This window comes from Trichoderma camerunense, assembly GCF_050948025.1.
Source record: "Trichoderma camerunense strain CBS 138272 chromosome Unknown V8C40scaffold_7, whole genome shotgun sequence".
Lineage (NCBI taxonomy): Eukaryota > Fungi > Ascomycota > Sordariomycetes > Hypocreales > Hypocreaceae > Trichoderma > Trichoderma camerunense.
In genome coordinates, this window is record NW_028145363.1 from 1533909 (window position 1) to 1550948 (window position 17040).

Sequence of the window (17040 nt, forward strand, 5' to 3'; positions counted from 1 at the left end):
TATTACACCAGAGATCATGTCCTGCAGCAGTTCCATGAAGAAGAAGGCCGTTGAGTGAAACAAATGACAAAAGCCATGTCTCAGCAAAATTCAAATCGAATCTTCACCATACGTTATTGTGATTGTCCACAGATCTCAGAAATGCCCTACTCCTCATTCTTGATCATCTGTACAGCCTAGCTCGACTAGCAGCTTCACCATTCTTTCTCCACTACTAGCAGCAGCCCACCAGAGTATCGTCCTGCCTGATTCATCCTTGAACTTGGTATCTGCGCCCATCTTCACTAGCAATTTGACAGTGCCTTCCTCCCCTCCCGCAACAGCCCACCAGAGAGGTGAAAAACCATATCGCTCATCTTTGGACTCGATATTAGCATGCGATTCGATGAGCAGCTTCACCATCTCTTCTTCGTTGCTAAGAACAGCCAGTGAGAGTGGTGTCCTCCCAAAAATGCCATCTTTAGCATCAATGTTAGCGCCCAACTTGATGAGTAGCTTCACCATATCCACCAACCCCAGATGAGCAGCCAGCCAAAGCGCAGAAGCTTTATACTTCCTGTCCTTGACCTCAACGTCTGCGCCCGACTCAATTAGTAGCTTCGCCATGTCTGCTTTTCCCCTCTCAGTCGCAGCCCAAAGCGGCGTCCGTCCCTCATCGTCTACAGTCTCGATATTGGCACCATTATCAAGTAGCAATATGGCAATTTCCTTTCGCCCTTCCCGAACCGCCCACCATAGAGGTGTCCTGTGGTTCCAATCCTTGATATTGACGTCAGCCCCATTTTCGAGTAGCATCTTGGTTATATCCTTTTGACCATTTTTAGCGGCCTGCATCAACCATAAGTCCCGTAATATGGGCGTAATATTAAGCTTAATGGCCAGGTCTAATAGATCTTTTGGCGGGCCTGAGGAACTTGCAACTGCATGATTTTCCCATTCGTCCAAAGAATAATCCAAGAAGAAACACCGAGAAAAACGCCGTTGCGCTCTGTCTGTAACTTTACCCAAATATCCATCTTTATTTTTGTGGTACACTGCCCATCTCCCGTTGTGGAATTCCTTTGCGGTTAGATACGCAAGACAAATCTTGAAAAGCAGGAAGTTTGCCTCATTTAGAGTTGTATGATACCATTTTCTGACTCGATCTGCAAGTGCTTCTTTGAATTGAAGATTTGGTGCGGCCGGAATTCGCTCATCATTTGTTGAGATGTTGATCAAAAATTCTCTTGCCGTCTGATGTATCAAAAAGATTCTCTCTGACCGGTCGATAAACACAAAAAGTCCACATAAATGTCGAATCTTCTCAGGAAAACCCTCAACTGTCAGCCCAGATGTGGCTGCAGATCGTAAATCGGCCGAGTTGGTTACTTCCAAGCCGACTCCTAATGCAACCGCCATTTCCTCAATCTTTAGCGGACGCCGCGCACCAACAATAATCTGTAGAATCATTTTGACCTCTAGTTGCCTGGCCGGCGGTGCACGGTTCAAAATCTTTTCATATGCGGCGTCAACGGAGCTGGGAATTAGTCGAATCATTTCCTCTTCTGGACGAAAACTATCTCGAAGCATGATGCGGATATCATCCATAGCCAATTGTAGCCAGAGGTAGGTTCGATGTTTCATTTCAAGAAGTTGTTTCGCTATTCGCTGTAGCGTTTTTGCTCCTAGACCTTTGATCTGACCAAGTTCCCTTACGTGCAACCGAACAACGACATCGATTTCTTCATTAATTTGTTCATTCTCTTCTTCTCCGCGAATATGGATTTGGGGAAATGATTCCGTGGCTGAATGGAAACCTTCCTGTATTTCTAGGTATGGACGGCTAGTAACCAGGAATTTTATCCAATTTGGTCGGGCCAGTGATTGACGCTGGGTGTAGAAGTTTGTGAGCAGTTTGATTAGCTTTGCCTGATCACTTGGTCGACATTCGTCCAGAGCATCAAGAACGCAGATTGTCCTGGAAAACGCGTCATCCGAGATTACGGCCTCGAAAATGCGCCAGAGAGTATCGGCCTCTTGCTGAATCTTTTTGCCATTTTCCCCCCATGCTGGCAGGGCATGTCGCACCAAGTCTGGCTGCATACTGAATAACTGGTGGAGTATAGCGCATAGCGCAGTTGTAAAACTGTTTTGATCATCATTGTCTTTGAAGAAAAAGTAGCAAATCGAGACTGAATCGGATGTATCTAAATCACCATCAACGAGGGATTTGGCTAGAACCGATTTTCCACATCCCGGATCAGCGGATATCCATAAGAGATCATTATGGCTGCTTTGACGCCAATGACGGTAATGAGAATTCTCAAGGACCCAACGACATGTCCCTTCTGCGCGATTAGGATTGATATTTTTATATTGTTCATAAGTGGAGGTTTTAAACGTTTGGTGGCATTCTCGTTTTTCTTTCTCCTCATCTTTTGCAGTTTTTTCACGATCACGGGCTTCTGTTTGTTGAAACCCTCTTTGGAGTTCCTCGGTGGCATTAGATATCTGATCTATGTAGAGTGTCAATGCGTTATTGTTGCGCTCATAATGATCAACATACAATTTTTACTTACGATACATTTCTATCACTAGCTTCTCTTGAGATACCTGCCCAGCAGGGACGTAGCTCAGCAATTCCTTCGCATATGATGCCGCGGCCAATGCTGCGTACCCTTGCCATGCATCATTTTTATGCGAGTCGGCATAATCGCAGATCCCACGGACAACAATACATGGAAAATCCATCATTAAGCCGGCTGCTTCCATCTCAAAGCAGAGAGCTTCAGTTTCCTGGCGCAGTCGTTCTCTTGTTTCTCCGTGTTTTATAACCATATTTCCAGATGCAATAATGCCGTAGTGTATTTGTGGATCAATCTCTTCACGTGGATTTCTGACTTCTTCCCAATCTTTTAAACATCCTTCACAAGTTCGTGCAGCCTCAGGGTGCTCATGATGTACCTTGAATAGTCGATCGGTAGAGACATCAGGACGAGCAAAGCTTCTCCGCGTGCGCGCATTCCTTGAAATTGCTTTCTCAATGTATATTGGGTACTTCGGGTCATCAGTCAAAGCAGTTGCTTGTAAGTTTGTGAGTGCAGTAAGCAGTGAACGCGGCGGACTCTTCAGAGAGCCGGTTTGCGTGAGTTTCCCTTTCACCATTTTCCCCATATCGTACTGAATTACGCCGCCGCAGGTTCCATCTGGATAGCTGACTATGACATCACCAAGCCGAATATCATGTCTGAGAGATGGAATGCCCGCTGCAATGCCGACCATCAGTCCAATTCGTAGTGATTGAGAAAATGTTCGCGTCATATTGATTGCCACCGTTGTTGCTGAAGTTGTTCCATATTGTCCGAGGCCGGCTATTGCAACGTAATGTTTTCCAATCCGTCCCAAGGTATATGAATTTGTATCGTTACTGTCTTGTTCATCCAATATTCCGAAATTCTCGTCCAGCATCTCTTTAGCCGCAGCAACCTCAATTGGCAACGCACAAATCCATCCGATTTGGAATGCTTCACGTGCCGGAGGGGGCATGGCGACAAATCCAAGTAAATATAAATACTAGATTATAGTTGACATGTAATTGTAAGCTGGATCGCACGGTTCCGGTCGGTAAGGGCTCTACTGTCAAGTATTTTCATACAATATCGACCTGTGCGGGGTCGTAAGATGCGCGAAACTACATGTATGTACCTATGAGAAGCCAAAGGCTATAGGCTGCCTCCGACATGATCGTTGGGCTTAATCAGGCCGCAAGGCTGGAGTCGGCCGCAGAGTCGGCCACAGATGAATTCCCCATTCTACTCGGCGAATAGTCATCAAGAGATTGATAATAGTCGGTATCATGGTAGCCCACAGCCCGTCAAAGTACTTTCCAAGTACAAAAGCCGTCGGTTGACATTTCATCCCAGACCTAGTAGAACAACACCATGTTACTTACTCCAACTCGTAAATGAACTTAAGACCGTGAAGCAAGATTGTAAGCAACTCGAGTATCGAATAGTCATCACGCTAAACTTGCATTCTGCCATAATTTGATCACATAGATGTTGCACAAAAGAATGAGTTGATAGTATAGCAGCTTTAACCGATTGTTCTAAAAAGGAGGTGAGTATGGATCATTGCGTATACATTGATATAATTTAGGTACTGTTATCTTTGTCGTCGCACATGTGTTACATACATACAAAGGATAAAATTTGGGTTATCTCGAATTTCGGTGATGCAATGGATATGTTTTATCTCCATCCATAAATTGCACTTCCTAATTGGTTCAATATCTGCTTCAACGTGGCCAAGTGACTTATTCTACTTCCTAATCACCAAGCCGCCCTGTATTGTGGCGCTTGTGTATTGGTTGAAATTCTCTCGTGAGACATTCAGCCGCACAAGTTAGACCAACAGACGAGAAGTATGTATACATATCCCCGCCTTCAAGCCTCGAAGCAAATGTCGGAGATGGATTTGAACTTGACTCGTCTATATAACTGCCTTATCATCATACACATCGTCACATTCATGGGAGTTGTGTCATATACATAGCATCACATGGAGGTCGACCGCTTCACCAAGTATCTTGCTGCCACCGGCTTTTCAGATCGCGAAGAGGAGATTAGAACATATGTTGCACAAGGTGCCGAAGATGTGCGCGCCATCATGACATCTCCCTTCACTTCAGATGAAGTACGAGAAATGGCAGCTCGCGAGGTTCATCCAGCCGCTCGTGGACGGCAAGTCACCGGCATCATCTGGTATCTCACTTCACTAGCGGTTGAACGCAACCAGGCCTTTCTATCAGGTGCTTTCCTCTGCTTAGATCCATACGGCCGACTCTCTGCTTTCTTCTTGGCTATTGGCACTCCGCGAACCAGCAGTCATCTCAGACGTCACAGCGCGCCGGGCTGTACCGGCGGAGTTGACCTTGTCGTCAACGGCGCTTTACCACCGCTCGCTAACGATCACCGACACGTGCTGTTCACAGCTATTTCCAATGATAAGCATCGTGGGAACTGTTTGTTCCTGAAACCAGAGCCGTATAGGGTCTCTAGACTCAAAGACTTTGGCCACCACGCTGATCGCTATGTCCGCTCTCTCGGGCGTCGGTTTCGTTTTGGCGGCAACGATCGTGACGACATGCGAAAAGAACGAATTCCGGACCGCTTGGTTAACGCTTTTTCCGAAGCAGTGGCCCATCTTCCTGATGGCGCGAGTGCTATTGCTGATGTTGGCAAGAAAGGAGCAGGCGAAGGCATTGCCGGGATGCATTCTTACCTTACTAAAAAGACGCAAGACTCAAGTCTCTCTAGTAATGCTATGGAATCATTGCTGCATCAACTGGAAGCGGAGTACGACTTTGTCAGTTTTCGATTTGGCAACGAGGTTTGCCTCGATCTCGGGCTTGAGGTGTCCAAGCCACTGCCTCAAGCTTCTGGAGTTCTCGGTCCATCGCCGTCCCTTTCGTGGTTACAAGTTGGAAGCCTCAAGACTGAGATACCTGTGATAACTACAGAGATGCTCGAGTCGGTTACTGGTCTCTGAGTCTCTGGTCTTGCACGAAACCTGGTCGATTCCTACCATATGTTGCCACAAACTGCAGGATCATTGTAACGCTATCGTCCTCGTCGATGCTAGAGCTTCTCTGGAGGTTGGCGGGAGAGAAGAGGAACAGAATTTGCCAGTAGATAAGGCTACAGTAACTAAATTCTTATTCATAAACTGATATCGTCTCTCGCATCCATGCAATTCTCGTCATCTTGAGCACGGTTCGGCATCCGGCCGGTAGCATTGTGGGTCACGGATCGGACCTTAAAAGACTGGAGCCAAAGTGAATCCCCATAAGCTTAAAGGAAACTTTAGAGGGTCTTGTTAGCTTACCTGAGTGTCAATAGAGCGAATCTTGAGCACGATAGATGTTGTCTGTCGCAGAATACATGTATCCAAACAGGTAGATTTGAGCTTCATGCATCGCTTACACATCTCCAAAGATTAATTGATGCTGCAGTACACGTCATGCATTGTCGGCGTATTTATGTTCCTTTTCCTGGCGAATCCAATGACAAGGCTGCGTTTCTTCTTAACCCCGGTCTGCCACTCTATTGTACCTTCGTGTTTCACGCATCGTACGATGCCCGCCATGGCGCCCATCATGGCGACCGTCGTTTTGGCTCCTGAAATTATCCATAACATCATTTACTTCCTCATTCATGACTATGTTGTCCTTCTCGATGACGATTCGTGGGGTCTCGTCCCGGGCTATGGTCGATATGCCGCGGTCAGCCGCACCTGGCAAGACGAAATTGAGCGCGAGACTTTCGCTTCGTTGCGTCTTGATTTGGATCGACTGTTGCAGGCCAACTTTATTGTCACCCATCGGCGGCGTCGTCTCGTCCGGACCATTAAACTTGATGTCGCACTGCCCATGCCTGGACCTGTGGAAAGCCCCGAGACAGACGAAGAGAAGCTACGAAACAACCGCAGACTACAAGTCACGTTCGAAGCATTTATGCGTTTCATGAGTCCATGGCAACCGTACGATGTACGTCATGGAGGTGTTAAGCTATATGTTGATACATCTATACCAGACGAAGCTTTCAGCTGGCGACCTCACACCCCCCGGTCGCGGAAAAGACAAGCGAAACTAGAGCGAAGGCGCGCCTCATCATTAGTAGAGTTAACAAATCCCGGTCGCATTTCAGATTACCCACCCATTATAGCTATTACGGAGTATAAGGGGAATAATTCAGACCTGAATATTCACATCTCTGCAGTGGCCACTTGCGTTTTACTGGCAAAATTACCTAGAGTGAAGGGGGCATTCGTCGACTGGTGGAGGTGTAATCACTTTTCAAGGATTCGATCAGGTACAGTTTATTAATGCTATTTGGGTACAGATAGTTGTGAATATCTATTACTGACATGCTGCAACTAGATCTTGCCGCTGCCATATCTCAAATCAAGTATTCCATAGATCATTTGAGCATATCGGACAGTAGTCTTACGTACGGTGATTGGTTTCCGTTTAATCCACCACCTGCTTCATCAACAGACGAAGCTGATGAGCTTTCTATATCTATACGAAATATGTCTCAGCGCGTCAAGAGGCTCGACATATACGATATTTCAATTAGCGATGAGCTATTCTTCCCCAAAATTCCATCTGTTGACATGATGCCAATATGGGACCGATTGGCCATGATCAGCTTACACTATCTACCAGTCACCCATTCAGGTGAATGGCTTTTTCTACCCGACCCAGACGCACCCAGCTCTTCTGAAGAAGAGCCAGACAGTGACGATTCGTCATCTTGGGACGGCTTGCCGAGCGAAGAGCCGCAACCTAAGCCAAGCATTGCGGCGCCGGCCATGCAGCGGTTTTATCTTGCCGCAGCACAGGCGGCTCTACAGATGCCGGTATTGAGGCAGATGAAGCTTATAGCACTGCTTGAGAATGGCATATGCTGGCATAAATTCTGGTATTACAGCGAAGAAATGATGGCAAGAGCTCTCTGGACGAGTAGCTCAGGATTCGTCCCTGACGAGGAAGTGTTGATCCGTTGGCGACTGGTATCGAGGAAGCACATAGAGATAGATCTCGAGGTGGAGATTTCGGAAGATGAGAACGCCTTGGAAAGTTTAGATGACGAGAATGACATATAGAAAATTGATGAGATGCTTGTCGTTGATACAGCGCTGCATTTATAGCTTGATACATAAGTAGAATAACGATGATGGGACACTCCGAAGTCTTTGGCGAAAATACAGGCTTGACTAGACCACCGTATTTCCTTCTATCACTATGTACAGCACTAGACACTTTAGCAATGACATCTGCAGGTCCTTCGCTTGCACTCTTCATGTGGCTTTATGCGAGATGCACCTGCACCTCAGGATGCTGGTGAGGATCAAACTGATTTGAGTTGCTTTCAATATCCATATTAGGATGCGCGTTCTCTCAATGCGATAGATGCTCGTGAAGAAAGCAACTAGATACCATGAAATACTGCCCATTCTGCCCATTACCTCTCATTGCAGATTATGCTTTAGAGTTCATCTATGCATGACAGCAACCTTTGTCATTCTAAAGTCGCTAACGTAATCGATTTCACATAGACTTTCTTTTTCGAAGTTAAGTTAACATGGGCAAGGTGTGGGCCATTTCAGCAATGCAGCGTCACAACAACGATTGACGCATACTATTTACACTCGTGTCAGCCGCTGGCTGAATTCTTTAAAATGCATGATGTCAATAAGATTATGGGCCACGGGCTCCCGTCCATGGACGCGCCCGATCTTACATATTTCGAATCGTATGGATCACGGTGACGTCGATGCTCAACAAGAATAAATATACGCCGTGCTGAAGTTCTAGTCCGGTTATCCTGCTCAATATTCATCTTTGATCAAGCAGTCTTTCTCATATCCAGAATGTCTCGAAATATCTGCATCACGGCCGTGGAAGGCCAGACGGGCTTCCTCATAGCCGAACTGCTTTTGAAAGAGGGCAAATTCGCCCGACAAATAAGCAGCCTTACTGGACTGGCATTGGATCCATCCTCTCCTCGAGCTCAGGAACTCACTGAGCTTGGTGGTAAAGTTGTGCACCATCAACCAGGCCGAGAACGCGTTGTGGTAAAAGCACTCAAGGAGATTGGGTGCGATACTATCTGTTTAGTTCCACCCGCTCATCGCGACAAATTAGACATAACACTGGAACTCGCAAATGCTGCCAAGAAAGCAGGCGTTTCCAACGTTCTTCTGATTAGCTCTGCGGGCTGTGATTATGCCGACAGCAAGAGACAGCCTCGTTTGAGGGAGTTCATTGACATTGAAAGTGCGGTTCTTGCAACCAAGGGCGACGCGGGGACTCCTCTCGGTCACTCACCCTGTGTCATTCGGTTCGTTCTCGATTCTTATGAATGGTCCAGGTCAAACAGGTGCTGACTATGTCAAGTGCCGGATTTTACGCAGAAAACTTGCTTCTCTATTCAGAACAGGCCAAGGCTGATGGTGTTCTTCCACTGCCCATTGGAGAAAGTCATAAATTTGCTCCGGTCGCTTTAGGTGTGAGTCTCAGAATATTTCTCCAGATTGTCGGGCATGATTTTGACCAGCCTCTACAGGACATTGCTCATGTGGCTGCACATATTCTTGCCGGCAAAGGCAAGCATGGGTTTGACGATAGGCACCGAGGCCAGATGATGATTGTCACAGGTAAGAACGATTGGGCTCTTGGCTGTGTTTTGCATATCGCAATTCACTAAAAACTGTACCTAGGGCCTCAACTATGTGCTGGGGAAGAGTTAGCCCAAGCAGCTAGTCAAGCGCTGGGGGTTCAACTTGACTTTGAGAACATATCCGAGTGAGTCAATTGTTTTAGGCTCAAAAGTGATTAATTTCCATTAACATTGGGCAAAGAAACGAAGCCAAGAGGGTGCTGGCCTCTCAGAGTGAGAGCGACGAATCGGAAAAGGAATTCATTTTGGAGTACTACAGTCTGGTTCGTGAGGGCAAGACTAATTATATTGCTACAACTGCCTTCCATGATGTTACAGGAACACATCCCACAGAGCCTAATGAATTCTTCAAGTCTTATTCTGCTGATTTTCGACCGCGGAAGAGGGCAAAACACTAAGCCCACAATGCTTATCGCGTTGGCACAATACGATCTATTGGTTCATTTTTATCTACTTTATTGTTCAGTAAGAAATTGACTTGTTTAATAAATGTCCCTGCCTAATGAACGATGCGGGAAACATCCTGGTGAAGGGAATGCTTCTCTGAATGCTTCTCTCATTGATGCCAATCTGTAGCCAGGCTGGATACAGGTACAAGAGAGTGTCGGCGAAAACGTCGCAGCTCTTCGTATCCAAACTGTGCAGACGCGAAGTCGACACTTTCTTTGATCAACGTTTCTAACTTTACCTCAAATCAACGTCACCTCAAATATCACCAATCACGTAAAATTTCTGTGCCAGCAAGCTTCGAGTACATCATCATTACGCACTTGCACGTTCAATTCATGCAATAATAGGGTCGTATTAAGGTTAATTTACCTATCATCATAAACTTTGGAGTATTAAGTGATGGCTTCTATGAACAGATGTGTCCATTGCGTAGTGGTAACGCGCTAAATCCAAGATGCTCCGGAGTCTGACGCCCATCCCATCAGCCTAGGACAATGAATTTTTTGAAAGAGATCGCGTACTTCTTCCGTACTATATCCTTTGAAGAGACTTTTTGCTATAGACTTGCCAATATTTTAAAACTCGTGCACCAAATACAACCGAAATTTGTATGTTGTTTCTGCCCAGTAACCCGGTATGCATGCTTAGTTAACATTCTCTGCGGTAATCTGCTTCATCAAGTCGTGATTCTTTGAGTAATCAATTGTAACATCAACAATGCACACTCCATCATAGCTCAATGCTTCTTTGACCACATCATCAAGTTCCTTAGAGTTGTTGGCGCGAAGCCCCTTGGCCCCAAAGGACTCGGCAAACTTGACAAAGTCGACGCCGCCGAGGTCGATGCCAGCACTTCGCCCATATTTGTCCACCTCCTGGAATTCAACCATGTTGTATTTGCCATCGTTCCATATAAAGTGTGTAATATTGCATCCAAGTTGCACGGCTGTGGACAGCTCTTGTGAGCTAAACATGAATCCGCCATCGCCACTAATGCTCACTACCTTTTTAGAGCAGGGCGTCGGTTTCTGGCATAATGACGCGCCGATCGCCCAAGGAAGGCCGACTCCTAGTGTCTGCTGGACATTTGAAGTCAAGAAGGTTTTTGGCTTGTAAGAGTAAAAATAGCGTGAAAAGTAGACGTATATACTGCCAACATCGCAGGTTACAACGGTCTCTTCGTTAAGCAAGCTTTGTAACAGGCGAATAAAGTATAGAGGTTGGACTGGGCCGTCAGTTTTCGCAGTAGCAACTTCAGAAGACTGCCAATCCTGTTGCTCCGCGACAATTCTCTTGCCGGCGGCTGTGTCTTGCAATCGAGCGACCTCAGTGACTCGATCAGCAATGGCGTCAATGTTTGCAGTCAGCGATCCAATGACCTCTAACTTCGGCGAATAGCATTCTACATGATCTGCTTGAACGAAATCCAAGTGCAATATGTCCAGGCGGCAGTCTGTATTCCACTGGTCGGCATCGTATTCAGCCTGATCATAGCCAATGGTGACAACCAAGTCTGCCTGACTAAGGAGCCTGTCTCCCGGTTGGTTATGAAACAATCCCACGCGGCCGTAAAAGAGGTGCTTGAGCTCTTTGGAGATGGCGCCTGCTGCTTGAAACGTTTCAATGACAGGAACCGGATGTTTTCGAAGAAACTTGTGGATACTTGCAACGATATCTGCGTCAATTGCCCGTTGCCCCAAGAACAAGATCGGAGCTTTGGCAGCACTGATTAAAGCTGCAGCTTGATCGAGAACCTCATTCGCAGCGGTGCCATAGCTGGGAGGGAGGTACGCTGAGGGAGGGAACGCCGGCACAGTCGTTTTGCTCACCGATGCCAGCATAATATCCGCAGGCAGCGTCACAGATGTTGCTCCTCGCGGGAACGAGCTGGCAGCTCGGAAAGCGTCAAGTATAATCTCGGCAATCTGATTCTCGACGACTGCTGCGGCAGATTTCTTGGTGACGGGCGTGAGAAGTTCAACGCCTCGAAGACTCTGATGCGTGCGCTTCAATGCCTGTGCACGCTTCACACTCCCGACGATGGCGACAACAGGATAGCCTTCGTCGTTGGCTGTCACTAATCCCGTCACCAAGTTGCTCGTGCCTGGTCCCGAGGTGGCTATGCAGACACCGGGCCGACCAGTCAGCCTCCCTACAGCTGCTGCCATGAAGGCAGCATTTTGCTCGTGGCGGCAGACAACCAGCTTAATCTTTGGGTGGTCAAGCAGCTCATTGAAGAGGGAATCGATCTTGGCTCCGGGAACCCCAAAGACGTACTCTACTCCGGCAGCGATGAGAGAGTCGACCACAACTCGAACGGTTTCTGTCATTTTTGAAGCAGATTGAACTTGATTAAAAAATCTGGTAGTTCGTGTGTCCAGATGATTTCTATTCAAAGCCTGCTGCAGAGGCTTGTACGCGATGATTGACCAGAATTGTTCCCGACACTGGAATGGCGAGACGGTCAATATATGTATGTCCTCTCACGGCAAAGCATCACTCTGTAATGCTCATCTCAAACAACTCGTTCGGTGACTCAAAACCCTGTGAATGGCCGCCAATAGCCTAACATCGGAGAATCAAGAAAAGCTGGAAGATGATGTTTTTTCGGAACTGTTGCCGGGCGTACCGAGCCAGTTGTGATAACTTCAATGTTTACGACGCCAATCGCCGTAAGTTGTATCTGGCTTGACGTCACGCCTTAGTTGTTGGCTATTCCCGTTGGGTTAGCGATGAAAATATCTCACCAATAGGTAGATCGGTTATCTCACTCGGGTCCGAAATCGCTGCTCGGAGCATCCGAGAGTAAGCACTTCAAGATAGAGATAATAGTTGACTGTAGTTTAAATATATCGGGCAATATGCCATGCAGTTGAGAACCCGGCAAAGAGATCCGATTCAATTCATCCATGACGACATTATGCCCAGGATTTCGGAACGCGGAACGCTGAAATGCCAAGCTTCCATGCTTTTTAAGAGGGGCCGCCGTCTGTCATCGTAAAACTTTGCCCCATCAGAAACAAGCTCCCGTTTCGCTCCGATTCATCGGCCTTGCGAATGTACAGCCGTTCATCAAGATAGAAGCCGACTTGAATCGTGCACTATCACATTTAATCACGGTAAAGTACGGATATATAGAATGAGGAGCGACGGTTTCCATCATCCAACAGACAACAAAACTCAACTCTTGTCACTAGTGCCATAACTGGACAGAGTAGCTGGAGACGCCACCGGTATAGGCATTCACCTCGCTCGTGTTTATCACGTGGCAACTTGTTAGACATACTTTCTCTCCGTTGAATCAGACGCATCAAAAGATGGCGCCAAACGAACTATTCCAGTATTCCATCGTGACGGCGTTGATGGACGGCGTGGCGGAGAGTGGCCTTCCTCTATCAGACCTCCTCCCCCGCGGAGACTTCGGCCTCGGCACGTTTCGACACATGGTTGGCGAAATGATTGTTCTTGATGGTGTCATTTATCAGATGAAGGCCGATGGCTCGGTGACCTCGTTCAGCCGTGACCAGCTAAACACGACCGTGACACCTTTCGCCATGGTTACGCATTTCCGCCCAACTTTATCAACAAAGGTGACGGTGAAGAGCAAAGGAGACTTTGGGAAAATGCTTACCGATCTTATGCCACAAGCGAAAAACATTTTCTCGTCTATAAGGCTGGAAGGCAAATTTAAAGCTGTTGTGGTGCGAACAGTGGGTGGCCAGCAGCACCCCGGTGAGAAGCTTTCGAAGCTGGCAGAATCCCAAGTGGCGCATTCATTTGAGGACGTCCAAGGATCGATTGTAGGATTCCGTTCTCCTTCATATATGCAGGGCATTAGCGTTGCCGGAGACCATCTACACTTTATTTCTGCCGATCGGCGCCAAGGTGGGCATCTCCTTGAACTGCAGACGGATGGTGAGGCAGAGCTTGCTGTTGCCGCCATTCGGATTATACACACAGAGCTGCCCACTGGCGACGACTTTGTCCAAGCCACACTACAGACGGATAGTGAAGGTATAACAAAAGCAGAGAGTTAAGGTGGCATTACTAGATCATTTTAACGCACATACTACATCTGGACTGGTCCTATCCATATCAGTACATAGCCTTGGTTTCCGGCCTTCTCGACAACTGGGCTCAAGTTTATATCTTCGAGAATAGCGGCTAAATAATATCATCATGTAACCAATAGCAAACATCCTGTTATGAAGAAGCGAAAGACACCGCAATCTACAAAGAGAGCTCGAAAATGTGGGTCATATTCGCCAGCGATATTCTCTATATCGGCGGGCTTTCTAAGATGTTAGTGTCTTTTTAAAGAAGAGGAAACTCTGTAATGTCAGAGAAGATCACTAGAATTCGACAAATAATTTGTCCTTTGAATATCTCAAAATATCTTCTAACACTAGCCTATATTCTTAACGGTATAGCCCCAATTGAGGTCGTTTTCACAACCTTACATGCCCCTTGGAGACCATGAAATGGATGACGCGCTATAGCTGACTTAGATCATACAAATAACCCGCTATACTAGAAATTGCATGTCAGACGGCATTTTAGTCCAGTTCCCTCGGCAAAGTCAGAGTATAAGCTTAATCCAAGCCACTAACGCGTAATGCGAAACTCCGAAGGACTTTGGAATCAACATCCCACCGGATGGCCACGATGATCCATCCGTCAGCACCAGATACCATGCCAACTGCTGTCCACTTTTTCTGATGTAAAGGTTATCACGGAAGTCTGTGGGAGAACAGTCTAGAGACAGTTTCATTTAATCTACAAACGCGCGCGTAACACGCAACTGGAACCATATCCCACCGGATAGCCAAATTGCATGATCTGCATCGGCATTATACCAGTCCTATGGATCTAATCCAACAATACGGTGAGGAAAACCTTGTCAATACCATACTTCTTTCTTTTCTTTCTTTTTTTGCACAGTAAAGCATCCACAGTTGGCTATCCACAGTTGGCTAAGGGGTGATTTCTTGTCCAACTATAAGAATGGCCTGCCTTCCTTCTAACGACTTGGAACTTCATTCTGCTTTACCCTACCAAGTGGTTTCCTAGTTTCTACGACTTAGAAGCCAAGCAGACTTTCTTCACTTGTCCTCAAAATTCGATCTTCTCGACAGAGAGACTCTCAATGGCAAAGAGCTTGGTTGTTGCCACGCTTATGTGGCTCACTCTGGCCCATCCACATGAATCCCGAGGCTCTACCAAACTTCCTAGCCCCCTCAAGATCATTGATGATTCTATTGAGGCTCTTGGCGGTCAAAATGCTCTCCGTGGACTGAAAGGGGTTATATACGAATCGGCCGAGTATGTATTAGCCGCCTATTTCTTGATATGGCAATATGCTAACACCAGCAAAGCATCTTCCATACCAGCACTTTAATGCAAAACTACAAGCTCTTCACGACCGATCGCTATATTGTCAACTTGGGTTCTCAGAATCTGTCCTTCTCTTTCTCTGAAGATACTTTTCAGCATAGGATTGACAGGGTTTTTCAGCACTCAGGTCAGTAACTACTTCAATGCTCCCTATGTTTGGGCCAAGGACTAATGCTCTAGAAGACTACTTCTTCTTCGCCAACCCAACTCTCCCGCCCGGCCACTTTTCGCTTGTCATGCAAAACGGAACGGAAAATGGGTTTGCATGCTACATCGACGGAAACAATAATGCATTCATTGCACCTGATCAAGTTGCTGGTTATGCCGACTGTAAGGAAATGCACTTATGTAACAAGGTTATTCACTAACACACAACAGCTGCACTTACAGAGTACCTATTATTCCAGGCCAACAAGTTTTCCCCAAAACTTCTCCTAGATGTTTGTTACACTTCCTTCGAGTATTACTCGCGCCGTGATTAATAAGTGAATAGATCCGAAGCCATAAACTTGCTACACAGATTGTGGAGTTGAACAGAGTTGAGAATCTTGCCGTCCACGACTTCGACCTGGATATTACCGTTATCTTCGATGCTTATACACATTACCCGAAAATTATAAGATCATTTGAAGATCATGCGATATTTGGAAATACCACACAGGATCTCGAGCTCTCAAACTATGCTGATGTTTCAAGCATTCAGTTTCCCCATCGCCGAATGGTGCTGTACAACGGAAGCGCAATTCTTGAAGACACGACTGTATCGCGAATTTCCGTAAATCCGACATTCTCCCCAGGCTTTTTCGATGGCCTCGCAGCGAATGAAACCGAAACTCGTTCAGCTCCCCCGAAGAGGATTGCTGGGTATACACATGCTGAGATTGGAGAATACTGGTACAACACCTTCTGGGGAGGCGAGTATACGGGGACGTACAACAACTTGAGTGTCGTTCAGCCAGCCGCCGATCTACCCCATGTTCACAAGCTGCTGTTCCTAGACCAGACAAACTTGGAGCAGCTTGTCCTTGAGTTTGATGATTCTATCATTGTTTTCGAAGCACCTCCCCATCAGACTGATTTGGTGATCCAATGGGTTAACGAGACGCTGAAGAGGCCTGTTACCCACTTCTGGGTAGGTTATCAATCGCATACTGTTAACAAAGATAGTTACTAATCAAGATATATATAGCCTTCGCATCATCACCATGATCACAACTACGAAGTTCGCAAATATGTTGAGTTGGGTGCAAAGATTATTGTTCCCGAAGTCTCTGCGCCTTACTGGAAACAAATCCCGAATGCCAAGTTGATAACTTTCAAGTATGTACCTGACATCTTGTTATATACGATGTGTATTAATTTGTCGCAGCGAAAACAAACCTTACATTCACTCCGACGGCAAAATGCAAGCTCGTTTCTTGTGGAGGCCTGAAGCCGCTCACTCAGTGGATTGGACTTATTCTGTCATCACAACTGCTTGTCCGTCAGCTGACAGTACGATCTTGACCTATGTCGCCGATGCTTGGTCCACAGCCTTTCCTTACGATAGTGCTTTCGCTAGAAGTTGGTTGGTACAAGCTAGCGCCGACGGATTGAGTCGTAACGCCTTGTATGCATCCATCCCTGCTTTCCTCTTCCAGTAGATCGAAGCTGACTTTTTCTACAGGGCTGTTCCAGCACACGGTCAACCGACGCCGTTGGTGGAACTCATTGATGCGTTGGCGTTTGACTACCCCGACCTAAAGACGACTGATTTCAAGACAGGAGGCAATATCTGCCTGAAGACTCGTTATTGATAGTCTCGTTATGGCCTCGGGCAGGCTAGCCATCAGTATCGGCGCAGCTGCGCTATAATAATTGTTCGAATGGCAAGGGCACAGGGGATCATATACTAAGGATGGATGTATCTGGGGTTTCATATTAATAGTTCGATTATATACATGTAGGCTGATAGAAACGTATTCGCTATATC

General features: G+C 46.6%; 7 protein-coding genes across 7 annotated transcripts; 5 read left to right on the plus strand and 2 right to left on the minus strand.

Annotated features, from left to right (window-relative positions):
* Nucleotides 1–115: 115 nt before the first annotated feature.
* V8C40DRAFT_286854 (uncharacterized protein) lies at nt 116–3529 on the minus strand. Its single transcript, XM_083222594.1, has 6 exons — nt 2559–3529; nt 2068–2495; nt 1948–2025; nt 1831–1908; nt 1708–1800; nt 116–1677 (listed from the first exon to the last, which is right to left on the minus strand). Exons 1-6 carry the CDS (start codon nt 3523–3525, stop codon nt 154–156), a joined length of 3168 nt encoding a protein of 1055 aa, XP_083074460.1. The 5' UTR covers nt 3526–3529; the 3' UTR covers nt 116–153.
* A 913-nt stretch (nt 3530–4442) lies between these two features.
* Nucleotides 4443–5951, plus strand: V8C40DRAFT_243272 (uncharacterized protein). The gene is made up of 2 exons (XM_083215386.1): nt 4443–5203; nt 5263–5951. The coding sequence occupies exons 1-2, from the start codon at nt 4540–4542 to the stop codon at nt 5268–5270; spliced, it is 672 nt and encodes a 223-aa protein (XP_083074461.1). The 5' UTR covers nt 4443–4539; the 3' UTR covers nt 5271–5951.
* Nucleotides 5952–6124: 173 nt separating this feature from the next.
* On the plus strand, nt 6125–7647 carry V8C40DRAFT_274454 (uncharacterized protein; the record flags this gene model as incomplete). The annotated part of the gene is made up of 2 exons (XM_083220606.1): nt 6125–6851; nt 6920–7647. 2 exons carry the CDS (start codon nt 6125–6127, stop codon nt 7645–7647), a joined length of 1455 nt encoding a protein of 484 aa, XP_083074462.1.
* Nucleotides 7648–8415: 768 nt separating this feature from the next.
* Nucleotides 8416–9689, plus strand: V8C40DRAFT_286865 (uncharacterized protein; the record flags this gene model as incomplete). Its single annotated transcript, XM_083222595.1, has 4 exons — nt 8416–8885; nt 8942–9201; nt 9265–9349; nt 9406–9689. The coding sequence occupies 4 exons, from the start codon at nt 8416–8418 to the stop codon at nt 9620–9622; spliced, it is 1032 nt and encodes a 343-aa protein (XP_083074463.1). The 3' UTR covers nt 9623–9689.
* A 317-nt stretch (nt 9690–10006) lies between these two features.
* V8C40DRAFT_208429 (thiamine diphosphate-binding protein) lies at nt 10007–12163 on the minus strand. The gene has a single exon (XM_083212082.1). It carries the CDS (start codon nt 12002–12004, stop codon nt 10319–10321), a length of 1686 nt encoding a protein of 561 aa, XP_083074464.1. The 5' UTR covers nt 12005–12163; the 3' UTR covers nt 10007–10318.
* A 365-nt stretch (nt 12164–12528) lies between these two features.
* Nucleotides 12529–14086, plus strand: V8C40DRAFT_243279 (alpha-acetolactate decarboxylase). Its single transcript, XM_083215387.1, has 2 exons — nt 12529–12798; nt 12872–14086. Exon 2 carries the CDS (start codon nt 12992–12994, stop codon nt 13709–13711), a length of 720 nt encoding a protein of 239 aa, XP_083074465.1. The 5' UTR covers nt 12529–12798; nt 12872–12991; the 3' UTR covers nt 13712–14086.
* A 734-nt stretch (nt 14087–14820) lies between these two features.
* On the plus strand, nt 14821–16864 carry V8C40DRAFT_274458 (metallo-beta-lactamase superfamily protein; the record flags this gene model as incomplete). Its single annotated transcript, XM_083220607.1, has 8 exons — nt 14821–14996; nt 15050–15195; nt 15252–15398; nt 15447–15508; nt 15562–16200; nt 16258–16388; nt 16438–16677; nt 16735–16864. 8 exons carry the CDS (start codon nt 14821–14823, stop codon nt 16862–16864), a joined length of 1671 nt encoding a protein of 556 aa, XP_083074466.1.
* Between the last annotated feature and the right edge of the window lie 176 nt (nt 16865–17040).

Coding starts and splice junctions, on each gene's coding strand:
- V8C40DRAFT_243272 (XM_083215386.1), top strand. CDS start 4,540: ATGGAGGTCGACCGCTTCACCAAGTATCTTGCTGCCACCGGCTTTTCA.
- V8C40DRAFT_208429 (XM_083212082.1), bottom strand. CDS start 12,004: ATGACAGAAACCGTTCGAGTTGTGGTCGACTCTCTCATCGCTGCCGGA.
- V8C40DRAFT_243279 (XM_083215387.1), top strand. CDS start 12,992: ATGGCGCCAAACGAACTATTCCAGTATTCCATCGTGACGGCGTTGATG.
- V8C40DRAFT_286854 (XM_083222594.1), bottom strand. CDS start 3,525: ATGCCCCCTCCGGCACGTGAAGCATTCCAAATCGGATGGATTTGTGCG. Junction 2,496..2,558: donor GCTAGTGATAGAAATGTATC/GTAAGTAAAAAT, acceptor CACTCTACATAG/ATCAGATATCTAATGCCACC. Junction 1,678..1,707: donor ATGAAGAAATCGATGTCGTT/GTTCGGTTGCAC, acceptor GAACTTGGTCAG/ATCAAAGGTCTAGGAGCAAA.